Source organism: Primulina eburnea, chromosome 14 (genome assembly GCF_022965805.1).
Source record: "Primulina eburnea isolate SZY01 chromosome 14, ASM2296580v1, whole genome shotgun sequence".
Lineage (NCBI taxonomy): Eukaryota > Viridiplantae > Streptophyta > Magnoliopsida > Lamiales > Gesneriaceae > Primulina > Primulina eburnea.
Window position 1 is genome coordinate 32477338 of NC_133114.1, and position 23065 is coordinate 32500402.

The 23065-nt window shown below is 34.4% G+C and overlaps 4 protein-coding genes across 12 annotated transcripts; 3 read left to right on the forward strand and 1 right to left on the reverse strand.

The window, feature by feature from the left end:
• The first annotated feature begins 3847 nt into the window (after positions 1-3847).
• LOC140812704 (uncharacterized) lies at positions 3848-6923 on the forward strand. Of its 3 annotated transcripts, none has more exons than XM_073171049.1 (4): positions 3848-3997; positions 4545-5646; positions 5736-6446; positions 6542-6923. In XM_073171049.1, exons 2-4 carry the CDS (start codon positions 4567-4569, stop codon positions 6581-6583), a joined length of 1833 nt encoding a protein of 610 aa, XP_073027150.1. In that variant the 5' UTR covers positions 3848-3997; positions 4545-4566; the 3' UTR covers positions 6584-6923. The 3 variants fall into 3 exon arrangements, with proteins under 3 accessions (XP_073027150.1, XP_073027149.1, XP_073027151.1); XM_073171048.1 differs by lacking the exon at positions 3848-3997 and adding an exon at positions 4007-4449; XM_073171050.1 differs by lacking the exon at positions 3848-3997 and adding an exon at positions 4007-4226.
• Positions 6924-7834: 911 nt separating this feature from the next.
• LOC140811803 (uncharacterized) lies at positions 7835-13430 on the forward strand. 7 transcript variants are annotated; one of them, XM_073169877.1, is made up of 9 exons: positions 7835-8441; positions 8520-8580; positions 8903-9153; positions 9911-9970; positions 10043-10115; positions 10777-10908; positions 11021-11121; positions 11206-11324; positions 11421-11864. In XM_073169877.1, exons 1-9 carry the CDS (start codon positions 8025-8027, stop codon positions 11512-11514), a joined length of 1308 nt encoding a protein of 435 aa, XP_073025978.1. In that variant the 5' UTR covers positions 7835-8024; the 3' UTR covers positions 11515-11864. The 7 variants fall into 7 exon arrangements, 5 of the variants coding, with proteins under 5 accessions (XP_073025978.1, XP_073025977.1, XP_073025975.1 ...); XR_012113539.1 differs by lacking the exon at positions 11421-11864 and adding exons at positions 11904-12063; positions 13223-13430 and having other exon boundaries at positions 7837-8441; positions 9911-10115; XM_073169876.1 differs by having other exon boundaries at positions 7836-8441; positions 9911-10115; positions 11072-11121; positions 11421-11857.
• Positions 13431-15068: 1638 nt separating this feature from the next.
• On the forward strand, positions 15069-16828 carry LOC140812962 (uncharacterized). The gene is made up of 2 exons (XM_073171351.1): positions 15069-15788; positions 16298-16828. Exons 1-2 carry the CDS (start codon positions 15412-15414, stop codon positions 16515-16517), a joined length of 597 nt encoding a protein of 198 aa, XP_073027452.1. The 5' UTR covers positions 15069-15411; the 3' UTR covers positions 16518-16828.
• A 1238-nt stretch (positions 16829-18066) lies between these two features.
• Positions 18067-18786, reverse strand: LOC140811363 (uncharacterized). Its single transcript, XM_073169210.1, has one exon. The coding sequence runs from the start codon at positions 18784-18786 to the stop codon at positions 18067-18069; it is 720 nt and encodes a 239-aa protein (XP_073025311.1).
• Positions 18787-23065: the final 4279 nt, after the last annotated feature.

The window sequence follows — 23065 nt, forward strand, 5'->3', positions numbered from 1 at the left end:
CACAATGAGATTAGCTTGGAGATTTTAGTTAAATTAAGCATAACCTAACACAAAATCTAGGGTTAAGAAAAACGAAGAAAAAAAAAGTGATTATTGAAAATCAATTTTTAGATGTTTCAAATACTCTTTTAAAAACATGTGAAAATAAATCGGGCATATCAATTATAAAATTTCATGAAAATCGTTCCCTTTTACGATAGTAGGCTTGCCATCCTATTTTAAAGTATGTATTTTGTGAAACGGTCTCACGAAACTTTATCTGTGAGACAGGTCAAACCCTACCAATATTAACAATAAAAAATAATACTCTAAGCATAAAAATTAATACTTTTTCATGGATGACCCAAATAAGAGATCCGTCTCACAAAATACGACTCGTAAGACCGTCTCATGCAAATTTTTGTCCATATTTTAATGAGAAGATTTAGAACAATGTCTTTAAATACTTCAGTTCCAACATTAAACAATAACTGTAAAAACATGAGAAAAATAAATCTTATAAAGATAGTTTTTCGTTTTCCCCCTTTAAATCCAACATTATTTTATTCGGCAAGGCATATTATGTTAAAACAAAAACAGTGACCACCCCGACCGCATATTGTCCCATGCAATAAATTAATTAATGAATTCCTGATTGATTAGTCAAGGCAGCTCTGGTATACGTATTAGAAATCTACATGCAGGAGGCACCAAACATGCTTACTTTACGCCCCCATTTGTTACTTTTCCAAAGGATTACTGGGCCACAATGACAATAAATAAATAAATAATCTATATCGTTAAAATGTATAATATTAATACTAGAGAGGCAATGTCACGCCCCGAGACCGGGGTTAGTCGACACCGGCGTTGTTTTACAACCACACAATTGAAAACAACAAGCCTCGTAGCACAGTATAAACCAAAACCAGTTTATTATCATAAATTTCCCAAAAGTTCACTGTCTTTACAACTCAAAAGAAATAGAAACATGCGGAAGCGTAAATACACGATACTAAAATCATAAGACAGAATAATCGACCGGTCCCGAATTAGACTGCTTCATCACCATCCCCAAAAGTAGTCTTGCTCCTCATCCTCAATTTGATTCTCATTCTTATCTGGGTGGGAATGTAAGGGGTGAGTATTTTGGGAAATACTCAGTAAATGGGGGCCGATCGTGCATAACAAATATCAAGGATATACTTACGAATAAATTATCGAAATTTCAATATTAAGCATGTTGAATCAAATACTAACACAAATACGAATATAGCACTGAAAATCATCTCATTTTCTATGGTTTTTACTGATCAGTTCCATATATGTTACTCCTCTAAGGGGCGAGGCCAAAGGAACGGTTATTATAACCCACCGCATCAGGGCCTAAACAAAGCATATCAAAGTTCGGAATTTCCTTTACCATTTCTAAATCAAATCATTACAGTGCATTTCAAATAATTCAACATGCTTTCAAATATTATAACTGATATCGAAAAACGAATAATTCAGGGGATTTCATACCAAAAGGAAATGAATATATCATGCCGATCGAATTTTCAAAGTCATATTTAATTTGTTTTCGAAATATATCATGCTCACTTAAAAAGAAAATAAGTGTGCCAAATCTTTTATATAATAATACATATATATTCAAAAGTCCACTTTAAAAATAATTAAACAAGTGAACCGTATTTATCAAAAGAATATAAATATCGAGAGTCACTTAAAATAAACATAAGTGTGCAATTTTATATAATAATATCAAAAATCCGCTTACGAAGGAATACATATATCAAAAGCCCACTTACAGTATTCTGACTGCTCAAGGAAACGTGAATGGTGAGATTGCGGCAGAGCTTCGCTACTTGAGGATGAAAGCTTCGAAAATACGGTGATGCTAGAGAGGATTTCGAGATTTGAGAGTGCAAGTTCTGAATGAAGAGTCCTCCTATTTATAGGCACGGAAAATCAGCTTACAAGGTAAGCTCTGAAGTCGCTCCACGAATGACGGTGATGGCTAATCAAATGGGTGATTGCACTAATCTCTCTCGGATGAACGTAGACTGCTTTCTTGTATAGGTTCGTTACGTATCTGGACTGTATTGCAAATTTGCTAGCTTCCTTATTGAGAAAACTTCCTTATATACAATATAATATTTCCAATTAGGTGGATATCCAGCATTAATTTACTGTGTATTTTGCACTGGATTTCGATTTCCATATATTATTTATATTTTCAAATTTATTATAACTCGAATAAATTCTTATACATGTCTATATTTAATTAATTATGTGCCTAAAAATTTGGGTTCTCACAGGCAAAAACTTGTGTGAGACGGTCTCACGGGTCATATTTGTGAGACGGATCTCTTATTTGGATCATCCATGAAAAAGTATTACTTTTTATGCTAAAAGTACTATTTTTTTATTGTGAAAATGGGTAGGGTTGACCCGTCTCACGGATTATGATCCGTGAGACGGTCTCATATGAGACTCACTCTACTAGAAAAACCATAATCCGTGAGACGGTCTCATATGAGACTCACTCTACTAGAAAAACCTAATCCCTAGAAAAAAAAGACCTCTTATTAGGGGTCAAAAAAGCAGAACATGGGCGTGTTTTGTTAACAGAGGAAGTTGAACGCAATCGACTTTATAAAACATTAACGACAAATCCACGAGCATTGAATTTTAATTTCTTTTGGTATGGTTACCATCAATCACGGGGAAATTTTAGCCCAAATTGTACGTCAGTTGTTGTCACATTGCACCATATTTAAATTCATCGTATTTTCAATATTTTTGCTCGTACATATTTAAAACAGACAGAATCATAATATTTGTAGAAGAAATGGTAAGTGCATTTATTGGCGAAATATGTTTTTCACTTTATACCACCCAAAATTAATTTTTAATATTTAAATATATTGAAGGATGTGCATAGGTTGATTTTTTTCTAAAAAAAAACAGAGTGAACTTGGGCTCATCAAATTTACTATAAAGAAGCTTGAGATCATGAATATGTTCGATGGTTATATTTTTAATGTTTTATACCGTAAATAAAATATATAGTGTGGTAAGCAAGCTTAAGCAACTAATGTTGTTCTCAAGTTTGAGAGAGAAAAATTAGTCAACTCAAAGCTCAATTTAGTGTTTCAGGTCACTAAATTTTATACGATTAAGATAAAGTTATATTTTGCGATTTCAGTATTCTATTTTATCAAATATAAGTTATAGTTCATTATTTTTTTTCTAGTTTTAATCTTTTTTTCAACATGTCAACAATATATCGTTGATGTTTTGCTTAAGTGATGCTGACACAAGTGTTCAGATGAAAAAAATTAAAATTATTAAAAAAAATGAAATATGTATGACAAACTAAAATGTTGATAATATAGATTATCAAAACTGCAAAAATTAAATATATTAGTATAAAATTACACTTTTCTCTCTAATTAAGACTAAAGTCAAACTTAACAAATTTATCCTTACTTTAATGTAAATATCTATAATAATCTAATAAAAAGAGAGGTCCCCTAAACTATATAATCTTGGGAATTGTTAGTAAATAAACAGGGCGCGAAATAAAGGCAGTTGGGGTTAACTGTCATTATAATCCAACGGTATATACGTGACGTTTGCCCACTCCATCTCCAGGCAATATAAGCAGCATACGAAATAGTGAGCGGCTGGAAAAAAGAATACGATTACACAAGTAGGATGGAAATCAAGAAAATTTGAGTTTTGTATTTATTAATATTAATTTTCTTTTGGGATTGCGGCTCACCAGTGTCCAAAATCCACATGCATGGCAATCACTCGTCTACATTCTCCGCTCTACTAAATATTCATCACCACAAGTAATCAAAGGATTTGTTCAGTTTTTTTTCTCTCCCCCACTCACACTCTCACTTTCACTCACTCACTCGCTTTTTTCTTACTTCTCACGCCTTTTCACCAGTTTTCTTCCCATAATTTGCGGAGTGCGCATTCCTTCTCTCTCACTCTGCCTTGGGTGAGTGAAGATGCATCTGGCTTTTGTTTATTTGGTGTTTTCTTTGATTTTTATTATATATTTCTTTTTCTGTTATGAGGATTTTGTGATCCCATTTCAATGTTTTAGGGTCTTTGCTGGAAATTTAATCTATATAAGATTGTTTCTTTCTAATTGTTATGCTTGCTTGTCACTCTTGGAAGGAAAAAAAAAAGATTATGGCCCTGTTTCTTGACAAAGCGTGCTTCTTGTGAGAATGAATGGTGTTACTTGGTCAATTTCTTGTTTTATTGTTTTATTTAGTTCTTGACGGGTTTGGTACAAAATTTTTGCGTCTGGAATTGATGGGCATTCGAGAAATCTTGGCGAGACATTGTTCTCCTTTTTCTGCTTAGATTTTCTAAGCTCTTGGATGTGAAATAATTAAGCCACTAAAATCAATTGCTCACTGATGAGTTCTGGTGGAGTATCAAGTTAATGCTTGGTTGATTCATTAGCTGTTGGGTAGTCTTGTGATTTGACACTGTTTGTAACGAATTTTAAAGATGCGATTTTGTTTCTGAATCAGATTTTGATATCCAAGCGAGCTGATGGAGAACAGGCAACTAAATTTCGATGCTCCTCTTCTATCCGTACGGAGATTTTCATCACCCATACGCCCTTCAAAGCTTGTAAATAGCAATTGGATCGAAAATATACAACCCTATGGACAGAAGTCCCTTCCGTTAATGGAGGAGGTGACAAAACCAGCTTCAGTTCCATTTCACTGGGAAAAAATCCCGGGAAAATCGAAAGGTAGAGTCTACACGCCAGAGGAACCTTCGATTACACCAAGGCTTCCACCTGGCATGGTATCAGATGCCATTAGACGCAATTCGGGTGAACTTCCAAGGATGGCACCGGGAAGGATATCAGATCCCTTGAGATACAATTCGGGTGAAAGCCCGAGGTTCCAGCCGGGGCGGGTGTCGAGTTCTTCAAGATACAATTCAGGTGAAAGATCGAGTGACCAGAATATTTATAGGACTCAGATTGAAACAATATCTTTCATGGACCATGCCAGTCTTCTGGAGAAATTGAATGAGAGTTCAGATTGTAAAGATGAGTCTGATGCAGTAAGTGAAAATGAGGAATGTTGCGATAAACTTCACTGGCTTTCACGAACAGAATCATCATCCTTTAACTATAGTGTAAGTGGTCTGAGTGGATACCATAGTTCATGTGTGAAACCATCCGGGACATTCTCTGTCGATGTTCAAACACGAGATTTTATGATGAATAGATTCCTACCAGCAGCCAAGGCTGTTGTTTTGGAGACACCGCAATATGTCATGAAGAAGCCGTTAGCGGTGAACCAGACACCAAAAGAACAGATAAAGAAGGTGATTTCTTGTGAGAATAAGCCTTTACCAAAGCAGTACGGTTTTGATTCCAATCAGAAACATAGCGGGTATACGGTTAATGTGGAAAGCGAAGATGAAAAGGAGTGTCCCGTTCCAGTGAAAAAGCGGGGGAAAATTTGGGGGATTATCCCTCGGCTGTGTGTGAAGAATACTTTGTGCCTCTTTAGTCCATTGCCAGGAATGAAATTGAGAACCCACACTCCAAATTTTTCAGCTGGTGAAATTAGGCGACCAACTCAAAAAGCATACAGCGGACCTCTGTACAAGGTCATTCTGAAGTTTAACTTGTTTTGCATATGTAGGAAAAACTACGGTAAATATAAAATTTATAACTGTATTATTTTGAAATCCTGCAGAATTCTTGTCATCCGACTCCTCAGAAAAAATTTCATTCCGGATTGTTATCTCGGGACCTTCAAGAAATGGAGAAAAAACTAGCTGGTGATTCGAATCAGATTTTGAGTTCTCTTGGCTCATATAAATCAGGACATCCCCCCTTGAGGCGTAACAGAAGTGGTGGCATATCTCCATACCGAAATGAATCTACGAAGCCTTCATTCCGTGAAGGAGTGGGCTTTCTTGGACTTCCCAAGGAAGTTGAGAAAGACAGTGCCAAGAAAATCGCATCTTCCCTCAAAATGTTTTTGGCCTTGCAAGATGTATCGAGGAATCAGATAAATGGCACCCTGAAGCCTGAATGCGCCATTGATGTAATGAAGGATGTTAAAATGAATCAACTACCCAATCAAGAATCCAGGCCACCTTTAGAATCTGATGTAAATTTTGGTGCAAAAGAAGAAAATAGCCTGAAGTCTGATGATCAAAGAGAATTTGATCCTGCCTGTATGAAGTCTCTGTTACCTCCACCGTTACCAAAATCACCTTCCGAATCATGGCTTTGGCGTACACTGCCTTCCATTTCTTTGGGCAATCAGGTTTCGCATCAGCGGAGCAAAAGCCCATTTGACCCTAGGAAACAGGTCCCGCAAGGTTCGAAGACTGACACCAAATGGGAGACTATAGTAAAATCTTCTTACTTACGACATGATCACGTTCCTTATTCAGCGGTAACCTCACCTTTACCTTCTTTACTGAACTTTGTATTGTAATTGGCAAGTTTTATATTTTACTATTTTATGATCCTTTCCATTTTCTTTGACAGGAGCTAGTGCCGTTTGGATCTCATAGAAGGTACTATTCGTAGAAAAGGAGAAATGATGGGAGAATCCGTCCGTTTCTGTGTACTCTTCCTGTTTCCATCCGTGCTCAAATACAAGTGCAAGATATTTTTCCAGCACTTTGTGATTTTTTGCTTAGTTGCATATTCACGTGGTGCTATGTCACACGTTCTAATCCAGAAAACTAATTCTGGAATACATGCCTTCATTTAAGATTTACATGTCATACATTTACACCCACCTCAGAAAACAAAAGTCTAGAATTTGGTCAATTTATGTATAACTCCACTTGCGGCAGCTCGGTTGAAGATTGAGACAGACTTCACTTGGTTTGCTTTCGGTGCAAGCATTTTTTGATTACGAAAATAAAACCATGCATTATTCTTTTAAATATATTTTTATTCATTTCATATTTACCTAAATAATTGTTACTTTTAGTTACCATTATTATGTTATATTTTAATCTAATATACTATATTTTAATAGTTAATATACCACACAAATTAATAAAAAACCGAACACATCATTTACGGTAAACAAATATCTTCAAAAGCAAAACCAAGCGTATATCATATTATCCACTGCAATCTCAAAAATTATATTTCCTAGATTTCACTCAACAAAAACACTGACAATATATATATTGGGAAAAAGGTCTTTATTTTAAACATAATATTCACAGTCATAATAATAATAATAAATATTATATCTCGTGTCTTGGTTTTAGAGTGTCAGCGATAAATAGAGGATACATGAATAAGATTGTTCATCGATCGGTTCAGGTTTTTTTTTTTTTTTGGGTTTTTTCGGTTTTATAAATATATAATCCGATATCCGAACTATTTTTCTTCGGTTCGGTTTTCTACCGAAATAGTTCGATTATTTCGGTATGTTATTTCGATTTTAATACAATTATTTAAATTACTAAGATAAATATATTGTAAAATATAATATGTTATTTTTTTCAATAATTTTTTTATAAAATATTTAAATATAAAGTCTAAATAAATTAAATAAACAACAATCAAATAAATGTTATTCAAAATAATTCATCTTTAACTGATATAATCTCAAAAAATATATAATAAAATAAAATTATTAATTTAATGAAATTTCGATTTTTTCGATCGGTTAAGTTATCACATGTATAATTCGAAATCTGAATTATAAAATTCGGTTTTCGATTTGATTATCAGTTTTTTCCGATTTAGATTTTTATTTTTTTCGATTTTTCTCAAGTTTGAACGCCCAATGTACAAATATATGTATAAGAGCCCATTCCGATTCCATGTGTTTGTGTTTGCTGAATCGTAAAAACAAAGCTCCGCTCTCTCAATATTTTGTTCCCAAAATCCTTTATTCAGTTCTCTGAATTCTCAGTTCTATTTACAATTCGAAGATAGAAGACAAGTAAGAATTGCAGATATTAGGAAAGAAATCCTAGACTAGGGTTTTGATTTGGTAGAAATGGCATCGAAGAAGAAAGCGTCAGAGGGCATAGCGTTGTTGTCCATGTATGGAGACGAAGACGATGAAATGGAAGGCGCCGAGGAACAGGACGAAAATATTCAAGAAGAAGAAATCCCCTCCATCGCGCCGGATGTCGTTATGGTGAAAGATGAAGATGAAGATGATCTTGGTGCCTTTGGCAATGAAAATGCATCGCAGAAACAGGAAGATCGAGGTCTGAATGCAATTTCTCCTAATAAGCTCTTTAATTACGGTACTTCATCGGCAGCTGTCTCTCCACTGTTATCTCGAGTCTCACCTCGACTGCCGCAGCATACGGTTGGTTTGGATCTGAACTTGGCTCATGTTCAAAAGAATCGGCTGACGATTGTGGATTATGGGCACGAGGAGGGTGCAATGTCTCCTGAAGCTGAGGTATACATTTGTAAACGTACTGAAAGGTATTGAATTCTATTTTTTTTCCAATTTGGATTGAATGATCGTTGATTGTAGGATGGTGAAATAGTGGCGACTGGTCGAGTAATGTATGGGGAGCAGCTTCAAACCAGTGACGGTGCGTAAGGCCGTCTATTTTTCTCTTTTGCCTTATTTATTGAATTTAATAATTTATTTGGATGGATTTTTGTTTTATGATTGTTAGAACTGCCTATGTCACCTAATTTTAGAGACATTAAAATATTCAAAGATATAGATTCTGAAATTAGGATATTGAATTGGTAATTTCATTTCCATTTGAAATACTTTACGGTATGCTCCATTTGTTTATGAATTATGACGTTGAAATCTGTATTTTGAAATGCATCAAGCTTGAAAATGGATTGGAAGCTTTTTTTTTGCTGGAGTTGTTCTTAAGTTTGTAATTGCTGTTAGTTTAGGTGAGTTTTGGGATAGCAGATCACCAAGAAGTGCTCGGCTCGCAACATCTAATACTCAAACTGCGACGCCTCAATTATTGGATGCAATCGATCAACCTGAGTCTGATAGCATGAATTGTGCAATTAATGCATCGGAATCTGCAGAGACTGAAGATGCTGTTAAGGTTTCTACTGAAGCGCAAAGGGATATGGATCCATTGGACAAGTTTCTTCCCCCACCTCCAAAGGAAAAGTGCTCAGAGGAACTGCAAGTAAGTCCCTGCTTTTTAGTGGAAGGACTACATTATAATATTTTATGTTAAGCTGATGTAGAATCTACCTTGAAGGGTATATTTATGTAACCTTTTCATCTACTGTAATTTGATTCCATCTATTTATGTGGAAAATATTTACTAATGTCCTTTTAATTTTCATTGCTATTTAATAGTTTTTTTTCAATGTTTTTGTTGCTATATATTGAAGTGAAATTATCTTTATATAAATACATTATAATAAAGCATGCATAGTGCCCCTTATTTTGATTAGGCTCGTGCATCACCATGCTCCTTGCCCCTTGCTGCTTCTTGCGCCGTAAATAACTATGATTTGAAAGCCTTGTGAGTGCAGAAGTGTACCCAAATGCAGTTATGCACATTTTGCTTGTATTTTTTACAGCATCTCTTGCCACCTTTGGTTAGCTAATATCTTCACCGATACAATCAACATATATTCTTGCCCTTGCAAATTTACACGTTCTATGAACTAGTCTAGCATTTAAAAAAATCAACGTGGACCATGCATGTTGCAAGGTAGGACACATAATGGAATATTCGTGATAGAAAGAAGGAACTATAACATACTTTCTCAGTCTAACTATTCTGTAGCAATAAATTTGTTATTTATCAGTTGTATTATCGAAATCTGCATAAATTCGTTATTTGTCAGTTGTATTATCGGTTTCATCTTGCTATAATTTCTCGTGCTATTTTTCAATACATTCTTCAACTTTCTAATCCTTTGTTGTTTCAGGAGAAGATTATCAAGTTTCTTGCACTGAAGAAGACAACTGGAAGAAGTTTCAATGCAGAGGTGCGCAATAAGAAGGAATATCGAAACCCTGACTTCTTGTTGCACGCTGTGACTTACCAAAATATTGATCAGATAGGATCTTGTTTCAGTAAAGATGTTTTCGACCCTCGTGGATACGACAAAAGTGACTTCTATGATGAAATAGGTTAGAATTCATTTGTAATTTATTTAGATTTATTTGATTGCCGTCTAGTGATCTGTATTCCCATTTATGTTCTAATTTCATTTTAATCGAACTGTTTTGATCATTTGGTTTGATTTGGTTGGTGTGTATCCATGCTAAAAATTTGTCAAATCTATGAAATATCTACCCCTTTATAACCTTTTGTAGAATATGTTGAAAATTTTGAAAACAAGCCTATGTGCTCGATTAATAAGATCCTCTGAACTTGTCATTGAGCTGTGAATACATTCTCTTATATCATTCACTTCTTTCTACATATTGGTGCTTTTATCGTCTTTAGAAACATTTTAAACATGCCTGAGACGTGTATGAAGAACTAACTTCTTTCTGAAGTGTTTGCCCTAATGTTTTATTGTGGGGTTTCTATGTCGGGTGTATTTTTCCTATCTTTATCTTCGATCTGGGACATAAGTTGAGTATAAATATTCTTAAACACCCTCCGGACTCTTATCATGTGTAGCTTCCTTTCGTAATGTGTTTCTGATTCGTATGTTTGGATGACAGATACATAATTGCCGTCTTGTCTCGTGTCGTGAAGTTCTTTAACCAATGTCGTCTTGTCTCGTGTCGTGAAGTTCTTTAACCATGTCTTCAAGTTTTTGCGTTTGTCTTCTGCAAATAGAAGCTGATATTAGGCGGGAGTTGGAAAGGAGGGAGCAAGAAAAGAAGAAAAATCCAAAGGTTGACTTTGTTTCTGGAGGAATGCAGCAGGGAAATGTTGTTCCTACTCCAAAGATTCACACACCAATTCCAGGTCCTTAAGTTATTGTCAGCCTGTAACATCATATATCCATAAAATGGCTTGTTTTTTGAAAATATATTAGGATTGATACCTTCTTGTTAGTTGGTGTTTCTATGCACTTTAGGATTGACCGCGGTTGCTGGTGGTGTGTCTAATATAACACCGGTTGCTGTAGATGTTGCAGCTCGAGATGGGAGACATAACAAAAAGTCAAAGTGGGACAAGGTTCACCCATTCACTTTCCATCTGCTTAAAGATATTTATGGATTATTTCAAGATTGATGATTATCTCAATCATATTGGTTTCAGGTGGATGTTGATCAAAGGAATTTTAATCCGGTTGGAGGTCAGGAAACTCTGTCTGCTATTGGTGCTCATGCAGCCCTTATCTCTGCTGCTAAAGCTGGTAGTGGATACTCTGCTTTTGCGTAAGTTTTCATATGCGAATCTCGACTGATTACTCGAAACATCCATCTTCTAGTTTACACTTTGGTGGTGATATTTTTTTTTGATATTGACTTCAGCGTTGGAAATGTTGAAATTGTGCTTCTATGTTGTGGTACTTTTTATGAAACGATCATCAGAGATTATGTGAACAACCTGCTGGATTGTCATTAATATGTCTTCTGCAGCACTTATACATGAGGCTGCATGTTGAGCCCTACTGTCCAAACTTATTATGACGAGGGAATTACTTGTGCTGATTCAACTTGAATAGAGCTGCTTTTTGAAATTTATTTTCTGTACCTGGCTTTATGTCTCGGTTTAGAGGAGAGGTAATGGGTCTAGCAGAGGTGGAAGTGATGGGGATATTCAATACGGTTTTGATAGTTATATTCAAATACTGAAAACATATAGTCTTGTCTTATGATGGACTTGGGGAGCTAAAGAAACATTACTGTAGATGCATATGCATTCTAGATAAGGCCGGTCTGAGTAATTGCCGTTTCAGCTGTCAAAATAATACTAGGTTTCTTGAATTAATGGTCTAATATCTATTGTGGCAGGCAACAAAGGAGAAAGGAGGCAGAAAATAGGCGATCCAGTGAAAGAAAATCGGAGAAAAGATCGTAGTATCGACTCTTTCGTTACGAACATTTACATTCATATTAAGACAGCCGGCGAGAAAGAGATGTAAGGAATGATGCTGAAAGCAATTTTAAACTTGTATCCTTCAACGAAACCGTTCTGTATACTTCCACCTTTTAGTTGATTTAGTCATAGTTATTATTTAAACTCTGTTAAGTCATATATAATAATCTTTTAATCATGGAAAATTTATATAATAATAATCAATAAAACCATTAAAATATGTTTCATAAAAAAATGAAACAATAATTTTAAGCTCTACAACTTACTATTTATTATTTATGAATTTAAACTTTCTTAAAATTATAATTCGTCAAAATTTTAAAAATTTTAGACAGTATTTGATATTTATCAATAAGAGAATGAATAATTTATCCTTAATTTTTCTTCAAATAATTTATCATTAATTTTGGTACGTTACTTTTTTTTTTTAATTAGTAAAGTCCGGTCAACTGGAAGGAAAACTGGCATCCTATGGTACTGTAATTTTCATGGAATTTATCGGACACAATTCATTGTACTGGTGGAAATATTTTTCGTGAAACTTAAAATATGAGCAAGACTTGACTTGTTTGTGTCTGACGCTTCAGTTACGTCGTGGGGATCAGTGTGGTGTTTGATTTCTTTCTTCGTTTACCGAGCATTCTTTGTCTGATTACCTTTAGGACTATTTTCTTGAAACTTTCTTGTAGAAAATGGAATATGTAAATAAAATTACAGTACAAACTCTTTTTTCCCGTACCAATTCCTTTTCCATGTAACATAAAATCCTGGGACTCAAATTATTTTTCCAGTGTGGCTGGGCCATTGTCATTGACTTGATAATATAGTGGAAGACTTCAAAAACTCAATTATATAATGAAAAACAAGCCAGACGCTGATGGACATTTATCCTAGACTACAAAAAATATTATGGGGGGAACTGGAAAATCCGACTACGTTCATCTTGCCGCAGTTTTATTCCTGCACTCTTTATTGGTTAACTTAGCCACTGCAGAAACCAGTATCACTACTGATAAAACCGCACTACTTGCCTTAAAGGCATGCGTCACCTCAGATCCTTATGGTGTCCTCAGAGACTGGACCCTTTCATCTTCAGTTTGCAATTGGATTGGAGTCACTTGCGGATCTCGCCATCGTAGAGTTATTTACTTGAATGTGTCGAACATGGATCTTACTGGAAGCATCCCTCCTGAACTCGGAAATCTCTCCTTTCTTGCTTCACTTGACATGATAGGCAACCATTTCAGCGGAATTCTTCCCGAGAATTTGGCTCGTCTGCGAAGATTGACATTAGTCAGACTGACAGACAACAACTTCCAAGGGGAAGTTCCTAGCTTGTTCAGTTTCTTGCCTCAACTTCGGTATTTGGTTTTAAGAAACAACAAGTTTACTGGTTTGAGCTTATTCCTGCAGTCGATCTCTAATGAAACAGGGCTCGAGATTGGCAATTTGTTAGGCACAGTGTTCTAACATTTTTTATAATGCTCAAGTAAATTTCAGATTACTTTTCACTTTTTGGAATTTGTTAGGCACAATTCCATCTGAGATTGGCAAACTTCAAAATCTCCTGGACTTGGGCATGGAATACAACTTTCTTAGTGGTTCTATACCGTGTAGCCTGTTCAACATCACATCTCTGAGGATCCTATGGTTGTCAAAAAATAGACTAAGTGGATCCTTATCCGAAGAATTTGGGAATCTGACCATGCTGAAGGAGCTTTTTCTTAGGGAGAACAGGTTCACAGCTATGAAGATTCATAATGTAAACTTATCTTTTTCATTTTACTAGTAATCAACGTGTGCTTCAAAATGATAGACGTGGCGAGTGCATTGGAATATCTACATCCTGGTTACTCAACACCTGTGGTTCACTGTGATTTGAAGCCTAATAACGTCCTTCTAGATGAAAACATGATTGCCCATGTCAGTGATTTCGGTATTGCAAAACTGTTGGGCGAAGGAGAGAGTATGAAACAGACGAGGACTCTCGCATCATTGGGTTACATGGCTCCAGGCAAATCCTTTTACCTTCACCTTTTTCTTCTTCTTTTTTTCCATTCAACGTATTTTTTTAGCATTTTGTTTGAATCTGTCCTTTTCAGAGTATGGATTAAAAGGTTTGATTTCTACAAGATGTGATATGTACAGCCACGGTGTCATGTTATTGGAAACCTTCACGAGAAAACGACCGAGCGACGAGATGTTTGATGGGCATTTGAACCTAAAGAACTGGGTGCAGAGTTCAATGCCTAATGCATTAGCACAGGTTATTGACGGAAACTTAATACGAGCCGAGGAAGAAAATTTCAACAAACTACAGTATTGTGTTTCCTCTGTTTTGGAATTGGCTCTGAATTGCTTGGAAGAATCTCCTGGTAGAAGGATGAACATGAAAGATGTCCTGGCACAACTCGTGAAAGTGAAAACTCAGTACATGTTATACCATACAGACAGTGAACTCAGGAATATTGCCGGTGAACTTTCATAATCCAGACAGCTTGAAAATGTACAAGCCAGTTTATGTTATACCATACAGACAGGGACCTCAGAATTTTTATAATTCTGATAAATGGATAATTTAACAATTTTTCATAATTTTTAACGGATATTTTCGTAAAAATCAGTTTATAAAATTTGTTCGAAAACCTTTCGAATGGAAGTTCGATCGAGAAAATTCACCATACTGGTTTCCCTACCTGTAGATAAAACATTTGGTGAAATTATGATCAGGCTTGCTAAAAAGCTTTTAACTTTATGTTCAATTATTAGTGAAATTATGATCAGGCTTGCTAAAAACTTTTAGATGGAAAAAAATTACAATAATAATGAAGTTGATATTTAGTACATCATATTCACACATAATCATCTTTTATTTTAATGAAATTTACGGAATAAGTCACGTAAAAATTTTCATTTGGGCTCTTAAAAAAATAATAATAAAATTGTCACAGACGCGGTTGCCTGCTTTGGTAGTATTTAAAAAAGATATCATTGGAATCAGAGGAAACAACAAATTTAAATTAAATATTACATGAAGAGAGAGCCATTTGTAGCTTCGGTATTCTTATTTATTTTCGAAGTCAACTGTCAATTTGAGATGGGTGAATACAAAATTCGACAGCGAAATACTAAAATCCCATATTCGGACCAGGTCCCTATCTCTTCAGGCTTTGTCCCTCTTTATCAATCAAGACTGCTTCTTTCTGGATCTATATGCCAACTTCCCTCTATGTTACACCTGCCTGTTGGTCGACCCTCCCTGATTCCTCAACAAAAATACCCTTTGGGGTATGAACTCCAGACCGACTCTGATGTTCACGCCTTCATATTGTTTTGTTTGTGAGTAGATAGATTCTTGTCGTGGTTGTTTTGGGTTTGTTTCAAAGTTTTGAATTTGGTTGGGGAATTGCTGTTTAAGCATTTATGGATCCAGATGTAAGAGAAACTAATCAAAGAGTCTCCGGAGATCTTGCCCGTGGTAATTCGAGAGATTCAGCTCATCCGGAGACTGTGCTTGAGATGGGGGAAAATGAAATCTCTGATCCAAATGCGGGGTCGAATGGGTCATCAGTGGATGATGCAGCAAAAGTTGAAGATAAGTTTTCTTCTTGTGTGATTGACATAAGCAGCGGAGATTCTTCGGAAGAAAATTATAGGGTTTGTAGAATATGCCATTTGAGTTCGAAGGAAAGTGGGAAAAGTTTAATGGATTTAATTGAACTTGGTTGTGAGTGCAAAGGTGAGCTTGAACTTGTGCATAAGGATTGTGGTGAGGCTTGGTTTGGGATTCGAGGGAATAGGTAATCTAACTCTTGTTAATTGTGTATTGCATCTTCCGCTCATTAAATGTTTATATATTCCGATTTTTACCATTGCAGTGGTTGTTTTCTGTTTTTCTATCTGATGCTGGCAATGTTGTTAGGTATTTTGAGCTCTTAGATGTCTTCATATTTTGCGGATAACTAGTTTTATTATTGGATCTTGGCATAGAAGAAATAGATGCCACTTGTTAGTACTTAGTAGTCTTGGTATCGTGTTAAGCTGGGGCGAGCTCCTAAGGGAACGTGGAAGTTTAGTCCGCATAAGGCTTTTGCATTGTTTGCAGTAGACTAGTAATTGAATCAACTACTATTTTCTAGACAAAGAGAGAAAGGCTGCTCTTTAGCTTGACAAAGATGATTTAATCATGGTTCAAATTCAAGTTTTGAGTTCATAACTTGAAAATGGCTTCCTTTGAGGTTCTTTACCCTTGCACTTTCTTCTCTGTTTTGTGATGTGTGATTGGTTTCAATTCATCTCATCCATGCAGATTCTGCGAAATTTGTGGTGAGACTGCAAAAAACATCAAAGGTGTTGGCAATAATGAATTTATGGAAGAATGGAATGAACATAGATCTTCTGATACCGGTAATAGTTCATCAGAGAACAACAGGAGGTGTTTGCGCGGACAACCGTTGTGTAATTTCTTAATGGCATGTCTGGTGATAGCATTCATCCTTCCATGGTTTTTCCGAGTAAACATGTTCTAGGGACGCAAGTAGAATTCCCAGCACGAACTCATTTGTCGCAGAAAGTCCGTTTTTGTGTGTGTGAACAGTTAGTGATTCACCATTGTTTGTGATAGTTTCTGAAGTTGGACGAGTTGGATTCTTGACGTTTGCATAATCGTGTGTTTATTAGGCTGAGTTTTAGTTCCCGTTTCAATTTCTCTTGATTGTTTCAGTCTATTTTTTCTCCCGTTTGTAAGTTTCAGAGATTCACAAAATAGTTATGTATACACGTGGGTTGATGATCACCAATGGACGTCGATTGAATTGTGCAAGGAATGCTTGTTAAATTATATGAACTGTATGAAAGGAAATTACTCAAAGTTCAGGGGTCAAAAAGTTTTATGGAAAATGCGAAACTGCTAAATTTCATTGTTATATGGATGCAAATGACTTGAATCAAGACCTTTAATTTGTTCTTGAAAATCATGTACGCTGTTGCTTGGGGAAAGAAAAAGAAATTACTGAATTCATTGAAACCTTTAATTTTGCCCCTTTTAATTTTAATAAATCGGGAGCTTTTATAAATAATAAATTTTACTACCAAGCCAAAATAACAGTAGCAATGTTTTCTCGTTTCTGTGAATTAATACTATTAAAATAAATTAGGAAATACCATCACAAATCCATAGTAATCTAGTTGGTCAGGATATTTGCCTCTTAACCGAAGGGTCCCGGGTTCGCTCCCGGTAAACAGAATCAAGCAATATTTTTTGCTCAAGCATTTTTTAAGTTTTTTTCTTCCTATGGGCATTGGACACAGTTGTAGCCCAATCCACATTCACCAACATGCTTTCCGCCATTTTAATGGGTCGGAAGCTGAAAAATCTAGTGTTGATGCAAGCAGATGGGTTATGTTATGATCCCATCAGTGCTCGACAAAAAATCTTGTCTTTTTCTAATAATTGTTGGATGATTCTTGATTCCTGTTCCCAGGGACCAGCATTGTCAGGAAATAAAACAAAAGATAATTCTTAAATGCATGGTCCTATATTTTTTATTTATAAATGATTCTTTATATAAAGTTTACCTCCAACAAATAACACGGAAATCATCAGACTTAAAGCCTAATTAAAAGCATTTTTATAACTTGGGTTATAGAGCACGAACGAGACAAAATTCAAGCAATAATAAATAAAAAATATAGCACCATGCATTTAAGAATTATCTTTTCTTTTATTTCCTGACATTGCTGGTCCCTGGGTTTTAAAGATAAATAACGAAGTTTGTTCTATATATTGAGATTATATAAGTTTTTTTGAAGAGGAGGCTGCCCTAAACTTCAAATTTAAAAATTCAGCTAAACTGCAATGCAGGCACTTTACGTTACGAATATAATACGCACACAAACATATCACCAATACTATCCAAAACCTTTAAATAAACTTATATATATACATAATTTACAAGTCAATGAAAACCATACTCACAAAATTTTAGAACACAATGAACCTGGAAAAAAGGAAAAAGAAACAAGGAATATATATTATCATGAATCAGAGGCTCGTAATTTAGTTTCATCTTGCCCGCATTATCTGACTGCAGAAGCAACAGCGTGAGCCCACCATTTCAGACTGTCTTTCATCACAATCTCATTGCTAACAAAAGGAACTCTCCAATTAGTCAATGGATTCTCTCTGTTTTCTTTCTCTAATGTCTCCCACGCTTCAGAAAGATAAGGCCTAGCTCTCGATGCACCAACTTCTTCAACACCACCACCGCATGTTGTCTCTTCTTGCACTTCAAGATCAATTTTCTGTCCGAATCTGTGCAGACCGGGTATGATATCCGCAAGACTCGAATTCTTATCTTCTTCAGAAAACACGAAACCAAGATCCATGAAACCCTTCAGCTCTTCGAACTCCAACTCCGACAAGCTCTTGCTGAAACTTTTTTTTGCCCTTTTGAAACCTTCACTGCGTTTATTTACCAGCGGGGTGGTGTGGGTTCTGGGAATATCTTGCGAAATTTCTTTTTGTGAGAGAATGGTTTCGAGATGGGGTTTTGGAAGGACTGAATTTGAAGAGGATGAATCTGAGCTGAAACTCTTATCGCGTTGTATTGTAATATGGTCATGGCTTCTCGATCTAGAATGGATGCTTAATTTGGTTGGAAATCTTTGTCTTCCCGAATTTTCTTGATTTTGGCCCGCAGGCGAAGGCTCAGAAGCTGGTGAATTCAAATGTTTTTGGATAACTTTGGGGTAGAACCAGAAAGATTCCAAGAGGTTTACAACATCCTCCGCATCCATTAATGGCGACTGTAAAAAGCAGCTACTATTTAGGCTAGATTTTCAGAAAGATTTGTGATAATAGATGCGTTGGAGACATTGTCATTCATATATATACTGTAGAAAAAGAAGCCATTGACTGAAAATGGCATTCAAACTACTCGTTTTGCAAGGTAAAATATGGAGAATTTTGGAAGTTTAGTACATTGACCAATCGGGTTATTTACACGTTTCCATATGTTTCCGAATTAGGAGAACATTCTTTATTGTTATTATTATTACTATGAAATTTCATTGCTTGTATAAGAAAACCGTAGCAATCGAAAATGTTGGTTAAATGGCTTACAGACAAAACAAATTAATACCGTGGGGTTGCGGTGCAAATATAACATGTACAAAATGACTACGACTGAATTCTTGATTCAATTGCATTAGTCGTGATGAACATTTAACAACTCATCTCCAGGTTAAGGAAATTTTTGCTAAACAACTTTTTTCAAATGTATTGATAATTGTGAGAGAGTTTGTTTTAAAAAAAATTGATCAAGATTATTTGCTAACTATTCTTGACCTAAAATACAGATTTCTTATTTATCATTTTAGAAATAAATATAGTATTTCCTCACAAAAATGCTAATTTATAATTATACATTTATATTTCTGCATGAAGGATGACATGAATGAAAAGTTGACACAGCATATACTTTGGAATATTAAAAATATGTTGACCGAAATAAGCGTGTACTCTTATATTTCTTTGTATTCTCAGTCTTTCTTGAAGACTTTTATTGTAAATTAATAAAATACATGCACTTCACGAGACATGCACGCTAATGGTTGAATGCAGCCACTCGTTGACCATAAATTTTTACTTTGAAACTTAAAGGCTGCGATTTTGTTTAACAACTCTAAAACAGATCATCTCTTAGCATATCTATCCGACTTTACTCTTCTTTTAATCCATTAATTTTCACACTTCAACGTGCGTTAATTAATCAAGGATTCCATGACGTTATCTGCAATGCGTATGTATCGACTAACGTAAGATAGTCAATGAAAAGGAGATAGAACCAATCCAGCTGTTAGCCAAAAAGAAAAGAAAGGATTCACCCACAAATTACCTTATATATATATATATATATATATATATATATATATATATATAATTTATGTTATTTAAAAACTTGGGATATAAAATACTATTACCTCTTTATCATGGATGAAGCAAAGTAGCAGTGAAAGGAAATTACTTCAAGCTAGAGTGTATTTAAAGACAAATATTTATCGATACATATGAAATGGTTGAGAGTAGTGTGCCCTAATCAAAGGATAAGTAGTACAGTTGCATTTCGGGGCAAATCTCCTTTGGCAGTGAGCTCGCTTACTTAATGTTTATTAATTGAATGTTAGAAATCTGCTGCAATAATAATAAAGCCATTACGAGCCCTTATTATTTGCATCAATTTATAAGCTTCTGCCGAAAGAGTAATTGCCCAGGAATGCATTTATACATCTCCATAATATTTTTGTATGCAGCTCTCAATACATATATATATATATATATTGGAAGCTCAGAATGTAAATATATACATATATACGTATAGGTTGCTTTTTCTAGTAAAATAGTATATGCTGAAATAATTCCTTCTGTGAATTTATGGTGTCAATTTTCGAAAACTCATGAAGATCGAATGTTGACCCTTTAATATTCAGAGGGACGCAATAAAAATTGAAGGGCTGGAGAAGTACTGGGCATCTACATCTACAGCGCGACCCTTTTTGTATTCCGTACATCTGTTAATGAATGTAATGTAATCCCATTTCAATCCCAAGCTAACTGTGGAAACATGACATTAAAAAAAAATTAGAAAATTGCTTTTTTATGTTGGTAATTTTGCCTTATTATTATATCTTCCCGTTAATTTTTAGCGATTTTAATCATCTTTCATTAATATTGTAGAAACATTGTGCCACATCGAAAAAAAGAATTAAAATTGTAAATAAAACAAATATATAACAGACTAAGACTAAAATTTGACAATATAGATGACAAAAATAAGAAAGAGACAAACATAAATTACCAAAAAAAGCAATTTTCACTTAAATTTTTTTTACCAGGGCCTAGAAAAAGTATACATAATCGAAGATAAGTGATTCCATTGCTGGAGAATAGAACTGATACCTTGACCCCATTGAAAGCATAGTCCCCAGCATATGCCCAATCGTTTTTTTTCCTGTGTATCCAAATTTTAGGCTTCAAGTTTCGACTATTAATTGTTGTGATCCTTGCGGAAACACGAACAGTACGAGGATGTTTAGATAAAGTATAGCTGAAGGAATGTGGCGAAAAGTAAGCCGTGAAATTATTACAGCAATTAATTGAGAACTAATTAATTTATAAACTATCCCTGCACGTCTTAAATTTACACACGGTGCTTTAATTATCCCAAATATTGCAATTAATGTACACAATTAATCAGTCAATTACCACATAAGGATAACTAACCATACCTTACCTTACATGCATGGAAATTATATTTTTTAAAAAATATATTAATAATCGAGCTGCAGAGTCATTGTGTGTATGTTAAGATATTTTATATTTAATAAAAAATTCCTTTATCATGACAAAATTAACGTAATAGATGAAAGCTATAGATAAATCATGAGATATATACAATATAGAGAGGCGGGCATCTCCAAGGTGAAAATGAATTAATTTTTATATATATTCTAATGATTGTATTCGTACATTGACTTTTCAAAAAATTACCCAACCCTTAGTTAATTCCTGGCTCCACCCATGACAGTGTACAATATAGTCAAGGATAAAGATACAAATATATATGTGTGTGTGTGTATATATATATATATATATAAAGAAAATTAAGGAAAGAAATTTTCAGCAAAGATTGATTACGTACGTACTGCATGTGCTATAAGGAAAACTTGGGTAGAGTTAAAAATATATGTAATTCCCATATATAAATATAGATTTTTAATATAATTAGTAGACAAATGAATGTTAGATGACCAAATTTGAGTTTTAAACTAAAGCTTCTTCTTCATATATATTATGGATGAATATAAAAAAATATAATAGAAATTAAGACTTCGTACCTTAATTCATTATTTGAATTTGAGTATAATGTCCTTAATTATATATATTTTTTAATAATATTGTGCATATTAAATTATAGAGTTTTGTCATTCTAAATTATAGAGATCTTTGATAAACTTTAGATACGATAGATTTATTTAAAAGAATTTATTTTCTAATAAAATTCTTATTTTCATATATTATAGGATTCTATTTAAAGAATAAACTTTATGACAAAGAAAGCTTATAAATAATCAAATATAGACGTTGGAATTGAGGGATGAATATAGACGTCGTATAAGAGCAAACACGAGAGTTGGTGATTTAATTCGAAGAGATCAAGTGCTCAAGTCATAGGCGTATTGATGTGTTTTTGTGAAATATTGAAAACATGCAGACACAATACTTAATCACAATACTGATTAGTGTATAGATCATCAAACAAAATTCCGGCTTCACAAACACATTGCGTCCATAGTTTTGGTTATTGTGTTTGATAAGTGTTTTGAATACACTTTGCTAACTCATTTCGTTAAGAGAGTTAATTTTTCTTTCTTCACTAGTATTGATTTTGTAAAATTAAAATTTTTTCTAGTGAATCTTTTGCTCTGAGGCAACTAAACACTTGTGCATGATTAATTATGTCTTATTTTAGTAATCAAAATTTAATTGTGTGATAAATTGTATTATTTCGCTGCATATTGTATTAAGATGTTATAACATTGTACACAATCTATATTTGATTCACACAATATTCATCTATTTAGTATTTTTATGACAAACTCTTTAGTGTAATGCGCACATTATCTTAAGTCACGATTATCGTTTGTCTAAATTCTTGGCATTTCCAAAAATAGTTTACAAAGTATAATTTTGTAAAATTTATATAAACTTTCATGTTGCCTCTGGAAAATACCTCGCTTCATTTTTATCAATTTCCCGACCTTTTTGCAAGTTTCTCAGTGTAATATGTTTGTATGACCACGTTTTTTATGCACATTTCGTTAAATTAGTTTAATTGTATTTAAATACAATTATTTAACGTGAATAAAATATGAGTGGGTCTCATGTGAGACCGTCTCCGTGAGACGGGTCAACCCTACGGATATTCATAATAAAAAGTAATACTCTTAGTATAAAAAGTAATATTTTTTCATGGATGACTCAAATAAGATATCCGTCTCACAAATACGACCTGTG